The following is a 26,389-nucleotide window of genomic DNA, read 5'->3' on the forward strand; positions in this document are numbered from 1 at the left end:
GTTGAAGAATGTTAGAGACATTAGGCAGATCATTGATGTATATAAGAAATAAGGGGTCCTAGGATGCTGCCCTGTGGCACCCCTACGGTTAATGGTAGAGTGGGAGAGGTTATATCATTGATGGCTACATATTGGTGTCTGTCACTAAGATAGGATCGGATATAGTGCAGGGCAAAGCCTCTGATTCCATAATGGTAGAGTTTAAGTAAGAGGTAGTTGTGGTTAATATTAGCAAGGGCCTTTCTCAGGTTAACGAAGAATCCAATTGGAAACTCATTTTTGTCAAGGGCTGAGTAAATTATATCAAGCAGACTAATAATTGCATCGTTGGTACTCTTTTGGGAGCGGAAGCCAAACTGATAGGGGCTAAGAATGTCGAATTTTACGAGGTAGGAGTAGAGCTGTTTGTAAATATTTTTTTCAAATATTTTTGATAATATGGGTAGGTTTGATAGTGGTCTGTAATTGTTTACGTCTGCCGGATTACCTCCTTAATGAAATGGCGTTACTCGTGTTTTTTTAAGGATATCAGGGAAGGTGTGATACTCTAGAGATTTATTGAACAGCAGAGCTATGGGTGGTGCAAGGGCATGGGAGGCACTCTTGTATACCATGGATGGTATTTCACTAATGTTTCCAGCTTTGGTTTTTAGTGAGTGTATGATGGACACAACATCTGTCGGGCTGACTGGTGAAAGGAGAAGAGAGTTTGGATAGTTGCCTGAGAGATATGTGCTAACATATATCTGAGTCTGGGATTTTTCTGGCAAGGTTAGCAGCACCAACTGATCAAAAGAAACTATTAAATTCAGCTGCTGTTTCTAAATCAGTTGACGGTGTATAACCATCCTCTGAGAGTTTTATCTGGTTATGTGAATGTTGTTTAGATCCTAGGATGTTAGAGACGGCTTTCCATGTGATTATCATGTTGCCTTTTGCTTCTTTGAATCTACTCTCATAATAGGAAAGTTTCGCTCTTCTTATTATACTGGTAAACATTGATGAGTATCTCTTAACTACTTCCTTTGTAATTAGGCCAATCCTAAGTTTTTCATATTCATGTTTCTTGTTGATTGCTTTGAATATGCCCCTTGTGAGCCACGGGTTGTTTTTTCTTTTGTCAGTTGCTTGGTGAGGAGGGGACAGTGAGTGTTGTAGAGGCTTAGACTTTTGGAAAGGAAGAGGTTAATTAAAGTATTTATATCTTGTGTATTATTGAATTCAGATTCCAAGTTAATATTGTGAAGTGCATTCGTGACGTTGCTTATTGCTGCTTAAGTGTGTAGCCTGAATGTAAGTTTCTTGTTTTCTGGTGGTGTTATGTCCATGCTTGCTATGAAGAAGGTAGGACAGTGGTCAGTTGTTCTGTCAGTGATTATACCAGATGTAAGGGGAACTGTTATGCTAGTCCATAAGTGATCCAAGGTAGTGGCAGATGTTTCAGTGATTCGGATGGGCCTGGTGATTGTGGGGATTAGCATACAGGAGTTCAAGCTGTTCAGGAAATAGTCAACTTGGGGGCTATTTTGCTGACACAGGTCAATACTGGTTCGGTAACAGGGTTGTTGATTTGTGGAACCAATTACCGCGTAACGTGGTGGAGGTGGGGTCCCTCGATTGTTTCAAGCGCGGGTTGGACATGTATATGAGTGGGATTGGGTGGTTATAGATAGGAGCTGCCTCGTATGGGCCAATAGGCCTTCTGCAGTTGCCTTTGTTCTTATGTTCTTATGTTCTTAAGTCTCCTAGAATGATGTGATTTTTGTTGAGATTGTTGTTTATGATAAGATTCCTTAGGTTATCTGAGAATGAAGATATGTTAGCATTAGGAAATCTATAGATAGCTCCGATAGTCAAGGAGGATTTAAGAGATCTATTCGAAAAATAAGCAATGGTATACTCACAATAGTCGTCTCTATCACTAATGACATTATTGCAGATGAAGGTATCTTGGTAATATATAGCTGTTCCACCTCCTTTTTTATTAGACCTACAGTTGTCCCAATGAGTTAGGCGCTATGATGTCCCAACACCCGGTGGACTATGCTGCCCTAAAATTAACCCTGTTAACATTACAATCAGAGTGTGGAAGCAGTGTTGACGAACAGTTAGATACACTCTTGTGTTACAACATATGGCGCACCACCACCATGGAGAAGAACACACCCCAGACAGTCTGCCAACTGTTCCCTGGGAAATTTGGATATGATATTCTTAGCCGTGGGTTGTTAACGAGTGCATGTTCCCATGCTGTGATATGGCGCGCTGGTGACGGCTGGCCACTCCCATTTTTACTAACCAACTCTCTGTTTTTGACCTCTTTTATAACAACTTTGGAAGTTAATTTTACATCGTGCAATGACACCGTGAGCAGTGAAAACTCGCGGTGAAGCGGTGTAACCAGACCTTATGAAGAAATTTATGTATTTTTTTTTGTAAATGTAACTAAAATGTAAAATCGGTGATTTTAATTTTGCGCCATCCTGATGGGCGATTCACTCTAGGAACTGAGGTCAAAGTTCCTAAATTCACTGGATAAGAAACATGTTTGGAAGATTAATATTCTGGATATATTTTGAACCACAAATGAGTAGTTAATGAATAACAAACCGATTAGTAGATATGCAACCCGTCCTCCTACAAATTACGTCGCTTTTCGCTCGTATGCGCACTCAGGCTAAAAAAGGACGTAATTCGAAGTGAAATTCGTCACTTTCGGCTGACGAAAGTGACGTACTGTCCCGTTTTCTGTTTTATCCTCCGTTAGGCTGTTAGGTTAGGAGAGGATTAACGGTTTTCATAGCATTGAAACCTTAGGAGAGCTTCCTGTTCTCCTAACCTACCAGAGGATCCTTAACTTGCTTTTCGGAAAAAAATAAAATCCAAGATATATTTTCAGTTATTTTTCATTTTCAAATTGCGAACTTTTTTTTTTTTCCTGTAGCTCATACGAGCGAAAAGCGACATAATTTGTAAGACGACGGGTTGATATGAGCCAAGAGCTAAAGCCTAGCAACAAACTTCCAAAATGAGTTGAAGAGTTCTCATACCTGGAACTGAAACATTACAGAACACAGCAGGAATAAAGCCCGTGCAATGTTGAGAGACATAAATGGTTATAAAGTTCTCAGCCATCATTATGAGAGACGACCACTAAGACATCAACACCTGGACCCATCTGTCTATCATCAGTACTGGGCACCTCGACCCATCTGTCTATCATCAATACTGGGCACCTCGACCCATCTGTCTATCCTCAGTACTGGGCACCTCGACCCATCTGTCTACCCTCAGTACTGGGGCACCTCGGCCCATCTGTCTACCCTCAGTACTGGGCACCTCGGCCCATCTGTCTACCCTCAGTACTGGGCACCTCGACCCATCTGTCTACCCTCAGTACTGGGCACCTCGACCCATCTGTCTATCATCAATACTGGGCACCTCGACCCATCTGTCTATCCTCAGTACTGGACACCTCGACCCATCTGTCTACCCTCAGTATTGGGCACCTCGGCCCATCTGTCTACCCTCAGTACTGGGCACCTCGGCCCATCTGTCTACCCTCAGTAATGGGCACCTCGACCCATCTGTCTACCCTCAGTACTGGGCACCTCGACCCATCTGTCTATCATCAGTACTGGGCACCTCGACCCATCTGTCTACCCTCAGTACTGGGCACCTCGGCCCATCTGTCTACCCTCAGTACTGGGCACCTCGACCCATCTGTCTACCCTCAGTACTGGGCACCTCGACCCATCTGTCTACCCTCAGTACTGGGCACCTCGACCCATCTGTCTATCATCAGTACTGGGCACCTCGGCCCATCTGTCTACCCTCAGTACTGGGCACCTCGGCCCATCTGTCTACCCTCAGTACTGGGCACCTCGACCCATCTGTCTACCCTCAGTACTGGGCACCTCGACCCATCTGTCTACCCTCAGTACTGGGCACCTCGGCCCATCTGTCTACCCTCAGTACTGGGCACCTCGACCCATCTGTCTATCATCAGTACTGGGCACCTCGGCCCATCTGTCTACCCTCAGTACTGGGCACCTCGGCCCATCTGTCTACCCTCAGTACTGGGCACCTCGGCCCATCTGTCTACCCTCAGTACTGGGCACCTCGACCCATCTGTCTGTCATCAGTACTGGGCACCTCGGCCCATCTGTCTACCCTCAGTACTGGGCACCTCGACCCATCTGTCTATCATCAGTACTGGGCACCTCGGCCCATCTGTCTACCCTCAGTACTGGGCACCTCGACCCATCTGTCTATCATCAGTACTGGGCACCTCGGCCCATCTGTCTATCATCAGTACTGGGCACCTCGACCCATCTGTCTATCATCAGTACTGGGCACCTCGGCCCATCTGTCTATCATCAGTACTGGGCACCTCGACCCATCTGTCTATCATCAGTACTGGGCACCTCGGCCCATCTGTCTATCATCAGTACTGGGCACCTCGACCCATCTGTCTATCATCAGTACTGGGCACCTCGACCCATCTGTCTAGATCATAGGGTAGAACATATATACAGAACTGTAGAGGCACAACCTGGTTAAGACTCGCACCATGTACGTCAATATAAGGCTGTAAACTAATATTCCATAAGTCTGTAAAGTCAATATACGGCTGTAAAGTAAGTCATTATAAGGCTATAAATTAAGTCTATATAATATTAAGTGCCATAATGAGATCATTCAAGATAAATATATTCGGAAAGGAAAATAATAAGCTTTTAAGATCATTAAAGTGCATGACAATCTTAACCCATAAAACTGCTTAAATTAAACATTGTCAAATATCACCTGAAACAATGCTTTCAAAATGACAGTTAAGCGATTTCACTCCATAGAAGTAAACTGCTTATGATTTAATCGTCTAGTAAACCTATGGATCAACTTACATACCAAGTAATATAATTCCGTGTAATAAAATGTAGTATCACAAGCCTAACCTGGGTGTAATGCACGACAGTGTCTGTAAAACTGTTTTGATGGGAATAGTGTTGAGGGTGGTGGGAGCCACCATGTGTTGCCTACAGTCCCCGCCCCCCTCATGGCAAAGTGTTCCCCCCCCCTCATACTACCCCCTTATAGAAAACCCCCCCTCATCAAAGGACCATATATAAACAGCAGACACACTCACTCCAGCACCTCACAGACAAGTCCTCGTCAAACAGGTAAGTCATTTTTTGGCAACAAATTGTATTTTACTTTAATATTTTTTGTTTGGTTTTTAAGAGTGTTTGTTTAGCAGACAACTTTTGACCCCTGTTAGCAAACTGCGAACTTTCCCTTCCCTAGTCCTACTAGTTTTCCCTGAAACTAGTAGGGTAGTTTCGACCCTATTAGTTTCAGGCAAACACCATCCACCAATGTGTTTATAACCAGGCCTCCAAATACTGCTGATTTACAATGTTTCCTAAGTTTGTGTCGTCCAAAAATATAATGAAAATGTTATTTAATCTAATATCAAAATATTTAAAAACGTAAAGGTGAAAATAGATTTAAAAAGATGCAAATAAATTTGCTAAATATGCCGTTTACCTACAACGGTTTCAAACGTAGGTTAAACATATATATAAATGAGTTTGAGTAGATATAAATAAGAGCTGCCTCCATTAGGCTATATGCTGCCTATTTAATTCATATGGCCATCAAAAACGCTTTAATAAAGCCGTTACAGGAGAAACATCTTCAATAAAGTCGACACGAATTTTGGTGGGTTTCGACATTGTTATTAACACTGTGGATCGTGTGCAAGTGAAGTCATTAGCACACTGGGGAACCCTCAGCTCGGGGTACTCCATTGCTTCCTCCTGGTCAGTTAGTCCAGATATATTTTACCCCATACTGCTCTCCAGTACTCTACACTTCATGTGGTCTATAGTGTCACGTATGTGGCCTTTAGTGTCACGTACTTGACCTCCGGTGTCACGTACTTGACCTCCGGTGTCACGTACTTGACCTCCGGTGTCACGTACTTGACCTCCAATGTCACATGCAGTACAGTGTGTGGCCAGCAGTGTCACTTGCTCCAGTACAGTGTGTGGCCTTCAGTGTCACATACAGTATGTGCCTCCAGTGTCACGTACCTGGCCTCCAGTGTCACGTACCTGGCCTCCAGTGTCACGTACCTGGCCTCCAGTGTCACGTACCTGGCCTCCAGTGTCACGTACCTGGCCTCCAGTGTCACGTACCTGGCCTCCAGTGTCACGTACCTGGCCTCCAGTGTCACGTACCTGGCCTCCAGTGTCACGTACCTGGCCTCCAGTGTCACGTACCTGGCCTCCAGTGTCACGTACCTGGCCTCCAGTGTCACGTACCTGGCCTCCAGTGTCACGTACCTGGCCTCCAGTGTCACGTACAGTACAGTGTGTGGCCAGCAATGTCAGGTGGTGAGGAGCAGTGCTATAGAGCCCTGGTACAGCCTACATTAAACAAGTGAGGTATACCACTGTCCACTAGGCTATGAACACATTCCACGAACTATTTCCTCTTGAGTTATATATTTAAATGGTTTTAAAATACGGAATTGTGTTTATTATTTTCTTAAATTATCCTCGCCAAGATTAATAATAATCTACCAAGATGATAGTTAGAGCTAGAGATCTGATCACTTGTTCGGTGTGAATGTGTATTGGTTTACAAATCTCCATTTTAAGTAACGGTTCATATAATTTATAGTCTACAGTTTCCCTATACATAATATCTCCTCCTGTAAGTTATGATTAAAACTTCGTCAACACTGACATGGACTATTACTTCTTAATTTGTAGTGATCAATGATACACTGTTAATATTAAATTGTTCTTCACTAGATAATTTATTTGAAAAAAAGATTTAAATTTATTTGGTAACTGATGTGTAATTAAGTTAGTCCTTTGCCTTCTCGCCACAACAGTCATGGTGATGATGATATGTATATTTTTTTTTGCTGTTTCCAGGTGTGAGTTCCAGTGGATAGTCATTGTTGTGACACAGCTTCGCCATGTTCAGATTAAGCAGCTTCATCGTCACTCTTCTGGTGGCCTCAGTGTTGCCGCACTGCTCTTGTGAGTGTATTATTACACCTTTACCCAGACACCTGTACTTGTTTAGTGGGTAGGGACCCACCGACCCGACCTACACCCTCGTACATATACTTGTCTAACAGCGCGTGGGAAGCCACCGACAAATCTGTCTGTTCGTGTCTTTCCCAAGCTTTGGTTGCACCGGGCCTAACTTTACCATTCCCAAGCTTTGGTTGCACCGGGCCTAACTTTACCATTCCCAAGCTTTGGTTGCACCGGGCCTAACTTTACCATTCCCAAGCTTTGGTTGCACCGGGCCTAACTTTATCATTCCCAAGCTTTGGTTGCACCGGGCCTAACTTTACCATTCCCAAGCTTTGGTTGCACCGGGCCTAACTTTACCATTCCCAAGCTTTGGTTGCACCGGGCCTAACTTAAGACTTCCTACTTGCTCTCTCTCCTCACCAAAACTGGATAAAACGTTGTGTCCTTGTTTGAATGATTTAATACTAGAGGTAATACTCTGAATAATATTCGAACGATACTCTTGAGATGATATTTACTCGAATTTTGAATATTCTAAAACAGGTTTAAATTTTCACTCAGTGTAACAGTTTATCTTGAATGTTTGTGAAATAACCTTAAGGTTCACATTGCTTCACACATGAATGAAGAATGACCCTCTGTTGCTCCATACTTGATAGACCATGACCTAAACCCGTACACTAACTGTAGATTGAGAGCGCCCTTCTCAACACATGGTATAAACCCGTACACTTATCTGTTCTCAACAGACGGCATCCTGGAGGATGAGCTGACGGCGGCGCTGAGGGAGTTCCTGGCTCCCTACGACCCGTACACCATCAACAACCTCACTGACGTGCCTGTTGTTACCGACCACAGCGAGTATGTTCAATATTTAACACGTGAACACATACCTGTTGCAACTTGTATCACTGCCTCACACCTGCCAACACCTGTTAATATCTGTCAAGACACGTGTTGTGGTAAACACTGACCACAAGAGTAACACTGACAAGTATCTCACTCTCCACAGTGTCCTGCTCAACGCTAACGTGATCCCCGTGACGGGCTTCGGGGAGATTGTGGTCACCTTCTTCGAACCTCCAATTCCCCTCATCTCTAACGAGGTAGGTCTACCCCTATTATTTTAATGAGGTAAATCTACCCCAACTCCTCTCATTTCTACTGCGGTAGAACCACCATAATTAGGAGAGAGGAGATTGTCTTACCTTTCCCCATTTATATCAGAGCGACGCGCCCTGACTAACATTTACGGGCTATTCATGCCCGTGCCACCTTTTGGGTGGCTTAATCTTTATCAATCAATCAACTAACATAAGAGTGATGTAACCCCCACAATGATAAAAGTGACGTACCCGCACTAAGTTTAAAGTAACGTAACGTTCAGTAGGATAAGAATGCCGTACCCCACCCACTGAGAGGCAGTTACAGCCCTGCTCCTCTGCCAGGTAAGTCCACTACGGGCTCACCATAGCCCGTGCTACTTTGGAACTTTTGTTCTAAGTAGTTGAATCTAAAACAACAACAACCCACTGAGATAAGAGTGCCCTTCCTACCACCTGCAGGTGAGGATTGAGACGACCAGTGACTGGACCTGGCACACCGACGACTACACCATCGTTGGAACCTTCAACGGAGGGGAAGTCGCATACGCCGGTAAAGCCGAGTAAGTTGGCAACGCTGCTTCTTGAGTCAGAAACTTCTCTAGATGTTAAGGTCAAAAGCCTGAATGTTGAAGATTGTAAACGGTGTAAATATGTGAGTGTTGATGGTGTGTGTTTCCCCACAGCTTGTTCCTTGAAGGCTTCGCGATCAACGTTGACTTTACCTCTGATACCTACTCCTTGGACCCCTTGTCTGTGTGCGTCGACCCCGGCTCCCTGGTCATTGACCTCACCGTACGCTCTGTCGACGTGAGTACACCTCCTGCCTCTCTTGTGGGTAGTGGAGGGGGGGGGGACGACAAAGGAGAAATAATGTTTAGAAAATTAGGCAAACATTATATACTTTCAACCAGGTATACTAAACACTTTAGCACTATATATATAATTTAAGTGAACCAGATATAAATAAATTTAGGAAAATGTCAGTTTTGTCAACCTATCCCTTAAATTGCTCAGTTAGATTATAATCAAAACTAATACATTTATTGGAAGTGTTTTCCTATATTTAGCTGTAGTAATTATAACACCAAACACCTGCCCGTGTTGCAAAGGCACATGTTTGCTGCCCAAGAATACATAATTCTACCCAAGAATCAGATCCTGCCCAAAAATACACAAGGGAACATAGTTTTACTTAGTTTCACTACTGAATTGTTTATAAATCCAGCTAGCAACATGTAGTGATCATAAAACTCGTATAAGCTTTGTCAGCAGCCTAAGGGTTAAACCTGGTCAAACTGAGAAAATTAAGGATTGTGGGTGTGGCTTAAATCACTTGGCTGGTATTTTCTATTGTAGGTCAGGTGATTGTCAGAGTTGGGACATCATAGTCTACAGGGTGTTGGGACATCATAGTCCACTGGGGTGTTGGGACATCATAGTCCACTGGGGTGTTGGGACATCATAGTCCACAGGGAGTTGGGACATCATAGTCCACAGGGTGTTGGGACATCATAGTCCACTGGGGTGTTGGGACATCATAGTCCACTGGGGTGTTGGGACATCATAGTCCACTGGGGTGTTGGGACATTAATGAAGCCACACTATAATTGTTGACGCTCATAACTAACAGCCTCGTGCCTGATGTTACAGGCAGAGTTTGAGGGCGCCGATGATATCAACCAAGACATCGATGCCAATCCTGGACTCTTCGTAGATATGGCCGAGGCATATTTCAACTCAATCTCTGAGGAGATCGAGGGGATCGTCAACGGCCTCCTCTGTGTCTAAGTGCCTCACACCGGCAGCAAGAAGGAGGATAGTCGCACTTTCTACAACTGTAAACATTATATAACTTTAGTGTTTTGCTTCGTAACTCACTTGCTGTCTGTTTCAAGTCTTACCAACATCTTCAGACTTTGACTTTCTAATGGTAATGCATAGATTGTTTGGCTCAACTATACAGCACAATTTGTCATTAAAATATCATAATTCGTCAACGTCAGTGAAGAGGAAATGAGTCAGGAAGTCGGTTAGGTCTTGGTGATGACGTCATAGACCGATGACGTCACTACCAAAGAGTTCTCAAGTGCTGATCAATAATGATGCTTAAAGCTAAAATTTCAGAGGTTTTCACATTTGTCAATAAAGCGAAAATTTGCATTACTTAAAATAAACATAAATAAATTTTCTTATTGTTTTGTTCCCTTCCTAATGATAGCATAAGAATTAATAAGAAAACTACAAAAGCACTCTCGGACCATACGAGGCAGCTTCTATTATATCCACCCAAACTCATTTATATATGTCTGACCTTCACTAGAAACAATCAAGTCATCCCTCATATATTATGTGACCCGAGAATTTGTTCCACAGATCAACCACCCTATTTTCAAACTAGTATTTACCCAAATTTTTCCTGAATCTCAAGTCGACAATCGACTTGAGAATGGTCCAGGACGGACCGAAACGTCGTCGTCCCTTCACTTTCTAGTGTGTGGTTTGGTCAACATATTTCAGCAACGTTATTGTGACTCCTCGTCTGCTCCTGAATCTAAACTTAACCAATTTATATACATTGTTTTGTGTCGATGTATTTAACACCTTATTAATATCCCTTTGTTATTTCCTTTGCTGTTTAGGCGATTATTTGTCCTATTTCCTGCATGAACCCTTCTGTCTCCCTTGTAGAAAGAGCACCTATACTTCCCTCGATCCTCCAGTACAGAGAATGTGATGGAGGTTTTCATAGTGGGTACCAATGGCTTCTTCATTATCTTCCCAAGGCCCCTATCCTTGGATTCAAGTTCAAGTTCAAGTATGTTTATTGAGATAAGAAAGAAATACATCTCAAAGGGATAGAGTAGCTTAGGCTATTTCTACCCCCCCCCCCTATCCTTGGAGACAGCTTTGTTAACGGGGTGAGAATAGCTTGAGCTACCTCATCCCTTTGTGTGTATTTTACCTCAATAAACTTATTTCAATTTCAATTGGAGACAGCCCAAAGTGTTTTCACGGGAACGCCATCCTCCGCAGCCTAGTCCCGTGCCGCCACACAGTCCTACAACTGCTTCATTTCTTCTGCCAATCAGCCTAAATCTATTTTCATGGCGACACACAGTTCTATTATCTCATGCAGTAATTTTGGCTCCGTCTCAAATAAATTCTCAAGATCAAGAAACTAGCTCACTAGCTGGTTCAAATAATAGTTCAACCTTAGAATGATTAATTTAGCCCTTAGTTAATTAATGGAGCTTTGTTGATAACTGACAAATCTTTGACCTCTAACGTCGTCTAGTTATGGACGTGGTTATAGTGATGATTGTTATGACGATAATTGTGATAAATGTAAAGGAAAAACAAAATTGAAAAATTACGCATTGGGAATTTGGCAATGGCTTGAAATTACAAGGAATGATAATGAGGGAATAATAATGAAGAAATAATAAAGAAGGAACAATAATGATAAGGAAGAAATAGGAATGACACGGAAGGAATATGAATGATTAAGAATGAATAGGAATGATTAAGAATGAATAGGAATGATTAAGAAAGAACAAAAATGATACAAAATGGAACAAGAATCATAAAGAAGGAATAGGAATGATATAGAAGGAATAAGAATGATACAACAGGAATAGGAATGATAAAGAATGAATAGGAATAGTTAAGAAGGAACAAGATTGATAAAGAAGGAACAGAAGTGATAAAAAAGGAACAGGAATGATAAAGAAGGAACAGGAATGATAAAGAAGGAACAGGAATGATAAAGAAGAGATTGGAATGCGCAATAATGAAAAACGCATTAATTAAATAATTGTTTCAAATTATATATGTTGCTAAAGTAAATTTATTAAGCAAACTAATATATAATGACCGAAACATCATTACCAAGAACTGGTTCACTGGAAGGTCTGGGTACTGGATGGTCCACTGGAAGCTCTAGATACTGGAAACTCATTAAAGAGAACGGATTTGATAACATTTTAGAGAGAACGGGATGTTGTCATGTGTGCAAAATCCACTTTATACATATATTCTCTCTCTTGTAGTAACAAGCAATTTTCAATTTAAAGAGTAAATAAGACAAAAAGGTACTTGTTAATAGTTAATTTATCTAAATGAACAGTAAATCAAGCGTCTCCGTCTCTCTCCCTATGTCGACAATGACGAGTTTTGTTACCAGCTGGGGAGGGAGGCGACGCCATTAGGCAACAGCACACGACCTGAGGCGCTTGGTAGAGAAGACGCCTGCACGTTTTATCTCTTAAATTGCCAACCATAGTCACATTTCCCGAGTTCTTGATACGGAAAAGAAACATTTCCGCCCCAACCAACGAACTCATCGTACCAGGGAAGTGTTATTTCCGAGGAATTATTGTAGTTTGTTATTGGCCATTATCATGATATTTTTAACATTGCCCGGTTATAACTAAGGCGCTCTAAACCAAAATGGCTAAGCCAAATTATTAATACAAACACATCTTGGAATATATGTTGTGTAGTGGTAACAGTGTATTACGTATCACTTATTTGGCAGGAACAGTAGGAGCGGACAATATAAGGGTCGGCCTGGTGGACCACGAGGCTACTTAAGTCACCACAGTGTTCCTCCCTACAAGGGTCCAGGATTACCGGAAGGGAATGCCTATTACCAGGGCTTTGCCACGCTTGAGATAAGCCTTTTACCGTCAACTAACCTATGTAGTAACCTAACTAACATTTCGTAGTTTATTGTTACCCACCACTGGTGGTGTAGGCTACATGTTACCACCACTGGTGGTGTAGGCTACATGTTGTTACCCACCACTGGTGGTGTAGGCTACATGTTGTTACCCACCACTGGTGGTGTAGGCTACATGTTGTTACCCACCACTGGTGGTGTAGGCTACATGTTGTTACCCACCACTGGTGGTGTAGGCTACATGTTGTTACCCACCACTGGTGGTGTAGGCTACATGTTGTTACCCACCACTGGTGGTGTAGGCTACATGTTGTTACCCACCACTGGTGGTGTAGGCTACATGTTGTTACCCACCACTGGTGGTGTAGGCTACATGTTGTTACCCACCACTGGTGGTGTAGGCTACATGTTGTTACCACCACTGGTGGTGTAGGCTACATGTTACCACCACTGGTGGTGTAGGCTACATGTTACCACCACTGGTGGTGTAGGCTACATGTTGTTACCCACCACTGGTGGTGTAGGCTACATGTTGTTACCCACCACTGGTGGTGTAGGCTACATGTTGTTACCCACCACTGGTGGTGTAGGCTACATGTTGTTACCCACCACTGGTGGTGTAGGCTACATGTTGTTACCCACCACTGGTGGTGTAGGCTACATGTTGTTACCCACCACTGGTGGTGTAGGCTACATGTTGTTACCCACCACTGGTGGTGTAGGCTACATGTTGTTACCACCACTGGTGGTGTAGGCTACATGTTGTTACCCACCACTGGTGGTGTAGGCTACATGTTGTTACCACCACTGGTGGTGTAGGCTACATGTTGTTACCCACCACTGGTGGGTGGGTCCACTAGAAGGTCTGGGTACTGGATAGTCCACTGGAAGGTCTGGGTACTGGATAGTCCACTGGAAGGTCTGGGTACTGGATAGTCCACTGGAAGGTCTGGGTACTGGATAGTCCACTGGAAGGTCTGGGTACTGGATGGTCCACTGGAAGGTCTGGGTACTGGATGGTCCACTGGAAGGTCTGGGTACTGGATGGTCCACTGGAAGAAAAGCAAAAATGAGTTATGAATAACCACGACGAAGAATAAATTAAAGCTCATTACAAAGAGGTCAGTCACAGGACTGACCCATTAGAAGCGACGTAAAGTGTCAGGTAATGGTGAAGAAATAGTACGTAAGTGGCCTCGTAAGTACGAACCCACTAGGATAAAATGCTCAGATGTACGAAAGTGTTGAACGGGACGAGGCCAGAGTTCTAAACAATTCAACTCCGTTCCCCCACACAGTCGTCACTGTTTATTGTTTTCAAATTGGAGAAGTTTAGAGGTTTTCAACAAAATAGGGAAGCATTTCTTGGCAACAAGTTACCAAGTGACGTCATACAATCTGACTCGCTGGCATTGGGTGGATAAGTGCATGAGGGGGGGGGGGGGGGGGGTGGATAAGTACACAAGTAGGGGGTGGTTGGATAAATACATGAGTGGGAGGGGCTGGATAAATACACAAGTTGGGGGTGGTTGGATAAATACATGAGTGGGAGGGGGTGGATAAGTTCACAAGTAGGGGGTGGTTGGATAAGTATGACAAAGTGTGAACAAGTACACTAGTGGGAGTGATTATGTATAAACAGGAGTTACCTAACATGGACCAGTAAGCCTTCTGGAGATGTATTTGTTTATATATTCTAACATAGTTTTATAATAATCTGTCGATACATGAAGTTTGGAGAAGTCGTACTGAGACTTGAGAAGATCAACACCGCATGCACCTTAGGCTGCCTAGACAACTTCTCATCTTTCAAAATACGGCGCATTTCGATCGTAGGCGTTACACAAGGCCAAAAATTGTCGTTCTTGAAAATGGAACTGGCTGGCGAAAGTGACCTAATATTCCGTTTTCCGTTTTGTGGTCCTCTGGTAGGTTAGGAGAGGACACTAAATAGTCCGTTTTCTTGCCGGTGGGACATTAGGAGGACGGGCTGGACGAGACGCCCGGGCCAGCATGGGTCACTGCGGTAAATGATCCCTTAACACTTTTGCTGCCAGGACACCAGTGTACACACTATACCCCGAGTATATAGAGGGCAAGCATTATCTACATCAACCTGACGTAGACATCAACCTGACGTAGACATCAACCTGACGTAGACTTCAACCTGGCGTAGACATCAACCTGGCGTAGACTTCAACCTGGCGTAGACATCAACCTGGCGTAGACATCAACCTGGCGTAGACTTCAACCTGGCGTAGACATCAACCTGGCGTAGACTTCAACCTGGCGTAGACATCAACCTGACGTAGACTTCAACCTGGCGTAGACTTCAACCTGGCGTAGACTTCAACCTGGCGTAGACATCAACCTGGCGTAGACATCAACCTGGCGTAGACATCAACCTGGCGTAGACATCAACCTGGCGTAGACATCAACCTGGCGTAGACTTCAACCTGGCGTAGACATCAACCTGGCGTAGACATCAACCTGGCGTAGACTTCAACCTGGCGTAGACATCAACCTGGCGTAGACTTCAACCTGGCGTAGACTTCAACCTGGCGTAGACTTCAACCTGGCGTAGGCATCAACCTGGCGTAGACATCAACCTGGCGTAAACTTCAACCTGGCGTAGACTTCAACCTGGCGTAGACTTCAACCTGGCGTAGACTTCAACCTGGCGTAGACTTCAACCTGGCGTAGACTTCAACCTGGCGTAGACTTCAACCTGGCGTAGACATCAACCTGGCGTAGACATCAACCTGGCGTAGACTTCAACCTGGCGTAGACTTCAACCTGGCGTAGACTTCAACCTGGCGTAGACATCAACCTGGCGTAGACATCAACCTGGCGTAGACTTCAACCTGGCGTAGACATCAACCTGGCGTAGACTTCAACCTGGCGTAGACTTCAACCTGGCGTAGACTTCAACCTGGCGTAGACTTCAACCTGGCGTAGACTTCAACCTGGCGTAGACTTCAACCTGGCGTAGACTTCAACCTGGCGTAGACTTCAACCTGGCGTAGACTTCAACCTGGCGTAGACATCAACCTGGCGTAGACATCAACCTGGCGTAGACATCAACCTGGCGTAGACTTCAACCTGGCGTAGACTTCAACCTGGCGTAGACATCAACCTGGCGTAGACATCAACCTAGTGTAGACTTCAACCTGGCGTAGACATCAACCTGGCGTAGACATCAACCTGGCGTAGACTTCAACCTGGCGTAGACTTCAACCTGGCGTAGACTTCAACCTGTCGTAGACATCAACCTGGCGTAGACTTCAACCTGGCGTAGACTTCAACCTGGCGTAGACTTCAACCTGGCGTAGACTTCAACCTGGCGTAGACATCAACCTGGCGTAGACTTCAACCTGGCGTAGACTTCAACCTGGCGTAGACTTCAACCTGGCGTAGACATCAACCTGGCGTAGACATCAACCTGGCATAGACTTCAACCTGGCGTAGACTTCAACCTGGTGTAGACATCAACCTGGCGTAGACATTAACCTGGCGTAGACATCAACCTGGTGTAGACATCAACCTGGCGTAGACATCAACCTGGCATAGACTTCAACCTGGCGTAGACTTCAACCTGGTGTAGACATCAACCTGGCGTAGACATTAACCTGGCGTAGACATCAACCTGGTGTAGACATCAACCTGGCGTAGACATTAACCTGACGTAGATTTCAACCTGACGTCTACATCAACATAACGTCTGCATCAACGTGACATGAGGCAGTAACAATACAACGAGGCAGCTGGTCAGGTCATTCATGTATTGAGGTGTCGATAGGCCGCTCCCATCACCTCCATTACATGTCTTGTGTCATTATTTTAGCAATTATTCCTTTATCAATATTAACTACACTTATCAAAATAGAGCATTTCGTACATACGATGAGCCCAAGCTGTCTGGCAATTGTGGCACTGTAGCTGTCAAGAGTTAGTGCCACTGTATCCAGCAAGAATTAGTGCCACTGGAGAGAAGAGGCACTAAAAAAACTAGTCTTGGCAACACCTTGAACTGCGACCATTATCAGGAGACCGTCCTGAACTTTAGAGGGGGCATGGGAAGAGTGTGAATGTCAGTACAGACAAGAGGGACTCCATGGGACCTGGCCGGTCTTACTTCTCACGCTAGTATATTTATATATATTGTTGCCGAGTGTGCATTAGCGTGCAGCTCTGAGCGAGAGGACACACACACACTGTAATTGAAATTGAAATAAGTTTATTAAAGTATAAATACACACAAAGGGATGAGGTAGCTCAAGCTATTCTCACTCCGTTCAGTACAACGTGTCAATACATAGACACATCACAAATAATAAACATATTACCGAACATTTTGAGTGATAAACATATATATTTCTTTCTTTACACATGCATTTTGTTACCAGACGTACACACAAATACCTTTATGACTAGGTATATAGACAATTTGCAAAACATTCAGACAATTCAACAAAAGGTTACAGTCTTGGTGCAAAATTCTTATATCTAACCAGAATATCATCAACCTTTCCGTTGTGACACATCCAGGCTATTTGTTCAGGAACAGTCCTTATCCCAGTGTTTCTATATACATTAATCCACGGACAATCCAGAACATAACGGGTGAGGGTGTGAGACCTTAACATACAACATAGTTTACACTTGGTGTCATTATCATTAACACCTATTTCATATTCCGACAAACACTAATCACTCAGGAAATGGGTCACCTGCTACACTCACTGACTCGTCCGGCTCAGATATTTATTGATCTTGAAGCTTGGGCCGCTTCTTGCTGCAGCCGGCGGCCAGCCCCGGGCCTCTGGTAGCCACGACTAAGATGGTTGATAATATACCTTATAATATACACCCTGAGAATATAACAAGCAGTGTTGAGAAAGTGTCAATTAGTACTCTTTCGTAGTACGTCAAGACTTACAAAAAATGTGGATTGTACGGTCCACTGTCCTCACCGCTTGTAGCTGCCAACGTTGTAATGGTAGTAGTCCGGGGCTATCCCACGCGGTGCGGGGCTCCTGTTGCCAGGGCTCCCGTTGGCTGGGCCAGGCTGTGAGTTCCCAATGCGGTTATCGAGGCCCAAAAAATGAAAAAAAAACTCCCAGAGCTGGAGAGGTGTGAGATCTACCCATATGCCACTCACACCTTCCTGTCTCCGGAATGCCTCCCAACTTCAGGAGCCTCCCTCTCTGCTGGGGGGGTCCTCTTCCCCTATTGCCCCCTCACAGGAAGCCTCCCCCCTTAACAAAGAGCCCCCGCCCCCACACCCCCCATCACAGGAGCATATATATATACGCAAGACAGTCACCTCAGCTCCTCACAGACAAGTCCTCATCAAATAGGTTGGTTATTTGGGCAACTAAACGTGTTTTGCTGTTGTCTGTGGTAGCGTTTGGTTCATGGTGTGGTGTGTATACTGTGGCGTGTATAATAGTGTGGCAGGCTCATCACAGATTATGTGATGTACAACTTCCTCCCAAACTATTTCCACCTCTAATGGCACCTGTAATCACTCGTGTGTTTAGTACACATGTTTCTCTATTGTGCTTTAATGACGTATGTTTTCAATTCATATATTTCAAAATCAATATTTGACTGGCCACTCACACGTTCAGTCCGGTCAGAAGGTCAACAACTCGTAGGAGCAGTTACGAAATACACTTCTAACTTCCATCATTGTTAATTTGCTAGCAGCCACAAGCTTCCAAACATTCTTGCTAATTGTTCCCAGATTACCTACCATCCCCTAGTAACAGCTTCCCACCATCTTAGCAACAGCATGAAGACACAGTCTGTCTTCATTGTCGATGAAGGTTACATTACCATTCTAATAATTTGTCCAGACAGCTGTAGATTCCGCCTTGTGCTGGACAGTCATTCATTGTTGACTTGTAGCCTTGGCATAGTCGGCCCCCTTTGACCCCCCTGTAATAGACGTGTTGTTGTTCTTTCCAGGTGTGAGTTCCAGTGGATAGTCATCGTTGTGACACAGCTTCGCCATGTTCAGATTCAGCAGCTTCATCGTCACTCTTCTGGTGGCCTCAGTGTTGCCGCACTGCTCTTGTGAGTGTATGATTACACCTTTACCCAGGCATCTGTACTTCCCTAGTGGGTAGGGACCCACCGACCCGACCTACACCCACGTGCCTGTACTTGTCTAGTGGGTAGGGACCCACCGACCCGACCTACACCCACGTGCCTGTACTTGTCTAGTTGGTAGGGACCCACCGACCCGACCTACACCCACGTACATGTACTTGTCTAGTGGGTAGGGACCCGCCGAACCGACCTACACCCACGTACATGTACTTGTCTAGTGGGTAGGGACCCACCGAACCGACCTACACCCACGTACATGTACTTGTCTAGTGGGTAGGGACCCACTGAACCGACTTACACCCACGTACTGACCTAACTCTCACTTCCCCCCAGCACTAAAAACTGTAAAATATTGATTATTGACACTAATAGTTTGAATAGTATTTGTGGTATAATTTGACGTAATATTTTTATTAATGTCGAATACTACACTTCAAGTTTTGCTGTCTAATATAGCGATACAATTAGTCTACCAGAGAACAATTGTATTATGTTATACATGATTTATAAGGTAAGAACCAGAGAAAGACTGTAGTTCATTCTTGATAGATGGGATCAACCCTTATACTTACTGGTTCTTAACAGATGGCATCCTGGAGGAGGAGCTGACGGCGGCGCTGCAGGCGGCTCTGGCACCCCACGACCCTATCGTCTTCCCTCGCATCAACGACCTCCATGTTGTCACCGACCATGCTGAGTACGACCACCACCACCCTGCCCTAGTTGGTGCTGTGGCCCCTACCTCACCCTGCCCTAGTTGATGTTGTGGCCCCCTACCTCACCCTGCCCTGGTTGGTGTTGTGGCCCCTACCTCACCCTGCCCTAATTGGTGTTGTGGCCCCCTACCTCACCTGCCCTAGTTGGTGTTGTGGGCCCTACCTCACCCTGCCCTAGTTGGTGTTGTGGGCCCCTACCTCACCCTGCCCTAGTTGGTGTTGTGGGCCCCTACCTCACCCTGCCCTAGTTGGTGTTGTGGGCCCCTACCTCACCCTGCCCTAGTTTGTGTTGTGGGCCCTACCTCACCCTGCCCATTGCAGACACTACTAGCTAAGAGAGCCTGCCTCAGCAGACACTACTAGCTAAGAGAGCCTGCCTCAGCAGACACTACTAGCTAAGAGAGCCTGCCTCAGCAGACACTACTAGCTAAGAGAGCCTGCCTCGGCAGACACTACTAGCTAAGAGAGCCTGCCTCGGCAGACACTACTAGCTAAGAGAGCCTGCCTCAGCAGACACTACTAACTAAGAGAGCCTGCCTCAGCAGACACTACTAGCTAAGAGAGCCTGCCTCAGCAGACACTACTAGCTAAGAGAGCCTGCCTCAGCAGACACTACTAGCTAAGAGAGCCTGCCTCGGCAGACACTACTAGCTAAGAGAGCCTGCCTCAGCAGACACTACTAGCTAAGAGAGCCTGCCTCAGCAGACACTACTAGCTAAGAGAGCCTGCCTCAGCAGACACTACTAGCTAAGAGAGCCTGCCTCAGCAGACACTACTAGCTAAGAGAGCCTGCCTCAGCAGACACTACTAGCTAAGAGAGCCTACCTCAGCAGACACTACTAGCTAAGAGAGCCTGCCTCAGCAGACACTACTAGCTAAGAGAGCCTGCCTCAGCAGACACTACTAGCTAAGAGAGCCTGCCTCAGCAGACACTACTAGCTAAGAGAGCCTGCCTCAGCAGACACTACTAGCTAAGAGAGCCTGCCTCAGCAGACAGCCACTAACGCAGACTCGTGCCAACAGCCTGGTGTTCAACGCTAACGACACCGTCCACGGCGGGTTCTCCAACATTGTGGTCACCTTCTTCCAGCCGCCAGTCCCGCTCGTCTCTAAACAGGTACATCATTATTCTCCTTTAACGCCTATAATTACCTCTCTAGTTTGGTTACTGAGTGATGTATACATTGTAGTGTAAGACCTAAGAGTGAGTCCATAGGGTCTCTTGAGTCCCTAAGAGTCAGATGGAAGTCCAAAGAGTCCCTAAGAGTCAGATGGAAGTCCAAGAGTCCCTAAGAGTCAGATGGGAGTCGAAGAGTCTCTAAGGGTCCATAGAGCGCTGCAGAGACATTGTCAGTTTCTGCTTATTGTGACTTCCGCTAGTTGTGTTTGCCCATTGTCTACTAGTAGGGTGAAGCTACCCCACTTCCCCAGGAAGGGTGTAGTGTCTCCTTTACCCTAAACACAGGTATGGTGTACCCTCCCTCCCCCACTGCTCACTAAGGTAACTGTTGCAGACGAAGGTGGACGCCGTGGTCAACGTCACCTTCCGCACAGAGGACTACTCCCTCGCTGGCACCTTTAATGGCGAGGAAATGTACAGCTCAGGCACAGCAGAGTAAGTTGATGCTCAATTGTGGTAGTACGCGTTGTCCTGTAGAACCTGCTTTTTGCATGACATATTGATGGCAATAATACTATGTACCTGTTTAAAATTGAAATCATAAAGATGTGTGTTGAGCCTCGGTGTCGCCCACAGTTTGGAGTTCATCCTGTTCGGTCTCAACGTTGACTTCTTGACCGAAGAAATCACCCTAGACCCCCTGGGAGGCTGTATCGAAGAGGGCTCCCTCGTCATGGACTTCACCATTGGCTCCATGATAGTGAGTATAACTCCCGCTTTTCTTCCGTGAATAGTTGAGTGTTGTAGTTACAGGAAGGAGGACGGGGTGAGGTACAAGAGAGGGGTTGTACGAGTACCGCGTCTTGCTATAAGTAAGTGGATGTTGTAGTAGGAGAGAGGACGGAGGTATTAGGGAGGAGTTTTGTACAGGGCAGGATGTGAGGCTGTTCAGACACAACAAGTGTTGCACAAACTTTAGTCAAAATATATAATTTTAAGAAAGTCAAGTTGTAAACCATCTGCAAACTGTAGCTTTTGTGAGGATTGTTTACATCAGTTGGCCGCCATCTTGTGTGTAGGTGAGGGGGGGAGGTAGAGTGTCATGCCAGAAGGGGGGTAGGCCAAGTGTGTGGTAGGTGTGGTCACTAGATGGGTGGCAGGTCACTAGATGGGTGGTGGCAGGGTGGCAGGTCAGTCCGCACAAGTACCGGGGCATCGTGGTCCGCTCGGGAGATGAGGCATGACAAAAGCCTCACTAAACTTAGTGATGATGTTCCCTACAAACTGTCACTTTGTGATGATCAAACCGCAACTCACAATATTAAGAAGCGACGACATTTCGGTCCGTCCTGGATCATTATCAAGACGTGTGAGCATTATTACCAAGCTGTGGTGTGACCAAACCACAACTCATTTTCTGAGTTTAGTCATCATTTCTCCAGCCACGTTATTGTGACTCATCGTCTAACGTTGTGTTCTAGGCGGACTTCGAGGGAGCAGAGGAGATAAGCGCTCACATCGAAGAAGAAGCTCAAGCACTTATTGAGATTGCCCAAAATATTTTCAACGAGAACTCCTTAGCGCTTGAGGAGTTCCTCAACTCTCTGGCGTGTGTGGCAGCGGCCTTCAGAGCGCCCTGACTCTCACAGCCATCAACGTGATACCTACGTTGTGAGCGTCGCCTCAGAGCTGTCTTCCTGGCACGGACTGTCTTCTGAAGCAAAGTCAACTACATCCCAAGGCTTCTGGATACCTTTTACAATGTTTAAAATAAACTGAAATATATTATGTTAAATGGTTTGACTGATCCCTAATGATAGTTCACCTGTTAGTCCTAAGTTAGGACTTGGTAATAGGACCTCGTCTACATTGTTCTTACCTTTAAATCATATCAATATTACTAGTGTCACAGGTGTAGAGCCGTAGTGTGCTGCGGGGAAGAGTTAGAGCAACACCACACCACGCCACGTCTCAACTTCTCTCTGGAGAGTCGTGTAAAGATTTGCCGAGGCCAGTTGGAAAACTGGTTATACAGATGGTTCCACAACTCGTCCCCGCAAAAGTACCGGGGGCGTCTTTGTTGTTATAGATTCAGCTACTCTGAACAAGTTCTAAGTAGCACGGGCTATGGTGAGCCCGTAAAGGGCGTCTTTGTTTGGAGGCTGGGTTGAGGAACCACAACACTGGAAATGCTTCACCCACGTACTACTAATACAAATAATCGCCAACAGAACCTAAACACCTAACCTAACCAGTGCCTAAATATATACAATTTGATAATATAAAATACTACTTTTAGGTTAGGTTAGGTTAGGTTAATTTATATTTGAGAAAATTCTTGTTTTGAATGAACAGAATGTTAAAATTGATGAGTGCGTCTTGGGGTCGACCGCTGGATAGAATGGACTTGGTCCGAGGACGGGTTGCACACTAGGCTGTTTAAAGCAGCGGCCGTCCTCCCCAAACGCATTCATCACATTTAACATAATGTATATTAAAAATTGGTTTGTTCTCGTATATTAATTAATATTATTATACATAAAAATTCTATGTATAGTTAGGTTAGGGTAGGTGTTTAGGTTCTGTTGGCGATTATCTGTATTTGCAACCCGTCCTCGACTCAAGTCCATTACATCCAGCGGTCGACCCCACAGACGCATTCATAAATTTTAATATGCTGTTCATTCAAAATGGGAATTTTCTCAAGTATAAATTAATATTATAATATATTAGCATATTGTGCATATATAGGCATAGGTTAGGTTAGGTTAGGTGTTTAGGTTCTGTTGGCGATTATTTGTATTTGTAGTCCGTGGGTGAAGCATTTATAGCGTTGTGATTCGAACAAAATTCGTCAGTGAAACACTTGTTCCGGATATGTTCGAACGTCAGCAGTTGTGAGTCGTGTGTAAACCGCTTTTCATTCATAAACAGGTGGTTTGGCGGGTGCATGGAATCACTTTTGGATCTTTGTTTGGAGGACGGGCTGGTATTTGAAGGACGTGGATGAAGCATTTATTGAATTATGGTTCGAACAGAGGATGTGAGTGAAGCACTTGTTCCGGAAGTGTTCGGACGTCATCAGTTGTGAGTCGCGAGTAAACCGCTTTTCATTCATAAACAGGGGGTTTGGCAGGTGCATGTAATGGACTTTGGCCTTTGTTTATGAGGACGGGCTGCCCGCCCGGGCTTCGAACCCGGAATTCTCGATTGTGCGTCGAGAACGAACCCGGGAATACTGGTTTACCGGGGCATTCCCAACGATATAATATTTGTGGTCAAAGCCAGTGACCGTTCACTATCACATTAACGAACGGAATTATGGGCCATCTGGTACCTTTAACAGACAACTGTAAGGTTTTGTGTTGGTACCAAGCACGTCTTGTGAGTAGTGATGTCACCATCACCACACAGGTCATGTGAGTAACTGATTTTCCGTCAACGCAAATGTACTTTATTTTGGTGAGTTTCCTGAACTTTCCCGAGGGTTTCATATTACATACTATGTAGACATATTAGGGAAGGACGGAGGTGTACACCTATGTTAAAGTTTACAAGTAGCTGCTGACATCCGCGCCAGTGTTTCCCGCCAAGACTACGGCCGCCTCACCTCCTCCCCATCACAACTAGTCCTCAAATGTTGACTATTTTATTTTGTTTTTTACTTGATCGAAAAAAATATTACTTGAGACATTGTAATGTAATTGGATGTAGAAATAATTGTGTCAGAGGGATTAATTGAGTAATGGCCTGTGCAATTAATTAACAATACTCAGAATTATAATTCGAGCCACTTCTGGAATGTGATGTATTCCGGCGCCAAAACTGTCGGCAGATGGATTCACGGTGTTGTGGGGACCAGACGTCGTTATCCACTCCTCCACCATCCAAGTATGACCATCTTTTTGTTCCTAGTGCATGCCACTTATTCTCTAGTAGTTCCTGAATATAATCTAGACAGGGTCAGGTGTTTGTTGACAACTGAGCAGAATATTTCTAGAATTACTGTAGCCATCATATGACTGGCCAGCCGTAGCGTGATGGAGACGAGGTCGGCGGGCCGAGGCGCTCCCATAATTCCTTATAACCAATGTGGAAATTTTCAAGTCCAACGGAGTTTACTTCCCGATAGTTAATGGACTTACATTTGAATATGCTTTCGGTATGATGTAGCATGATTTATATACTAGTTGCTTACTTATATATATATATATATATATATATATATATATATATATATATATATATATATATATATATATATATATATATATATATATATATATATATATATATATATATATATATATATATATATGACTGAATCTTATGATCCGTTTTTGCATGATTACTGAAGTATACCTACTCGAGCCTATTGCATAATTTTTGGAGCAGCTGTGGTGTTAAATGTATATATCCTTGAATAATATTATATCTGAATGTTTAAGTGGTATTCAGTGTTCATGTTAAACTACTTGGTATATATTTAGTGCCTTCTTTTGATAATTACTTACTTGGTATACAAGTAATTTACCTGTTACATATCTTAACATTTAATGATAAATTACTCCTCTGGTGGGTGATGCCCCTGACTGCCCCCCCCCCCCCTCCCAGAACTGTCCATACTCCTAAACTCTTGCTTGTATAAGGGTTAAGGGATTAATGGATTACTCAGGTTTCATCCATAATGGGGTAAGGAGGCCTAACAGACATGACCTATTACAATATTTGTCATTCCTCTACATTTTTGATAAATTTATTGTAATCGTTTCTGAATCAAGAACTTTACAAATATAAATCCATTATATATATATATATATAATATATATATATATATATATATATATATATATATATATATATATATATATATATATATATATATATATATATATATATATATATATATATATATATATATATAGCATGGGTTTCAATTTCAAATATCCCTAGCGTTTTATTGAAATACTCGAATTGCTCTTAATACTTTCTTTAGTTTGAAAAAGAAATTACAAAAATTGTCATTTCTTGATAACGTCAGTTAAATTCATAAATTTTACAACACTTTATTATCAATGTAGCATTTGGGCATCTTAATATAAAAATGCTATGCTTAAAAAAATTCCCAACTAGATGTAATGGTTGTGTACCAAAATGGTATATACAGAGTGTACGATTTGTTGTAGGGACTGGCCCACACTGTGGTAGGGACTGGCCCACACTGTGGTAGGGGACTGGCCCACACTGTGGTAGGGGACTGGCCCACACTGTGGTAGGGGACTGGCCCACACTGTGGTAGGGGACTGGCCCACACTGTGGTAGGGGACTGGCCCACACTGTGGTAGGGGACTGGCCCACACTGTGGTAGGGGACTGGCCCACACTGTGGTAGGGGACTGGCCCACACTGTGGTAGGGGACTGGCCCACACTGTGGTAGGGGACTGGCCCACACTGTGGTAGGGGACTGGCCCACACTGTGGTAGGGGACTGGCCCACACTGTGGTAGGGGACTGGCCCACACTGTGGTAGGGGACTGGCCCACACTGTGGTAGGGGACTGGCCCACACTGTGGTAGGGGACTGGCCCAC

At 44.4% G+C, this 26,389-nt stretch overlaps 2 protein-coding genes and 1 long non-coding RNA gene across 4 annotated transcripts in view; all 3 read left to right on the plus strand.

The window, feature by feature from the left end:
* Nucleotides 1-26,389, plus strand: part of LOC138355450 (uncharacterized) — a 114,197-nt gene that overhangs the window by 60,433 nt on the left and 27,375 nt on the right. The window contains exon 1 of one of the 2 annotated variants that reach the window (XR_011223932.1): nucleotides 23,483-24,692. The exons of the other annotated variant lie outside the window; for it this stretch is intronic. This is a non-coding gene — a long non-coding RNA (uncharacterized lncRNA). Of the gene's footprint in view, nucleotides 1-23,482; nucleotides 24,693-26,389 lie in introns of those variants that run through there. 2 annotated transcript variants of the gene reach the window in all.
* LOC138349792 (uncharacterized) lies at nucleotides 5,133-10,355 on the plus strand. Its single transcript, XM_069310439.1, has 7 exons — nucleotides 5,133-5,183; nucleotides 6,951-7,058; nucleotides 7,811-7,922; nucleotides 8,074-8,167; nucleotides 8,627-8,727; nucleotides 8,851-8,974; nucleotides 9,818-10,355. The coding sequence occupies exons 2-7, from the start codon at nucleotides 6,995-6,997 to the stop codon at nucleotides 9,953-9,955; spliced, it is 633 nt and encodes a 210-aa protein (XP_069166540.1). The 5' UTR covers nucleotides 5,133-5,183; nucleotides 6,951-6,994; the 3' UTR covers nucleotides 9,956-10,355.
* Nucleotides 18,169-22,589, plus strand: LOC123767722 (uncharacterized). The gene is made up of 7 exons (XM_045757666.2): nucleotides 18,169-18,208; nucleotides 18,822-18,929; nucleotides 19,551-19,662; nucleotides 20,705-20,798; nucleotides 21,196-21,296; nucleotides 21,438-21,561; nucleotides 22,283-22,589. The coding sequence occupies exons 2-7, from the start codon at nucleotides 18,866-18,868 to the stop codon at nucleotides 22,439-22,441; spliced, it is 654 nt and encodes a 217-aa protein (XP_045613622.1). The 5' UTR covers nucleotides 18,169-18,208; nucleotides 18,822-18,865; the 3' UTR covers nucleotides 22,442-22,589.

This window comes from Procambarus clarkii, chromosome 67 (genome assembly GCF_040958095.1).
Source record: "Procambarus clarkii isolate CNS0578487 chromosome 67, FALCON_Pclarkii_2.0, whole genome shotgun sequence".
NCBI classification, from domain to species: domain Eukaryota; kingdom Metazoa; phylum Arthropoda; class Malacostraca; order Decapoda; family Cambaridae; genus Procambarus; species Procambarus clarkii.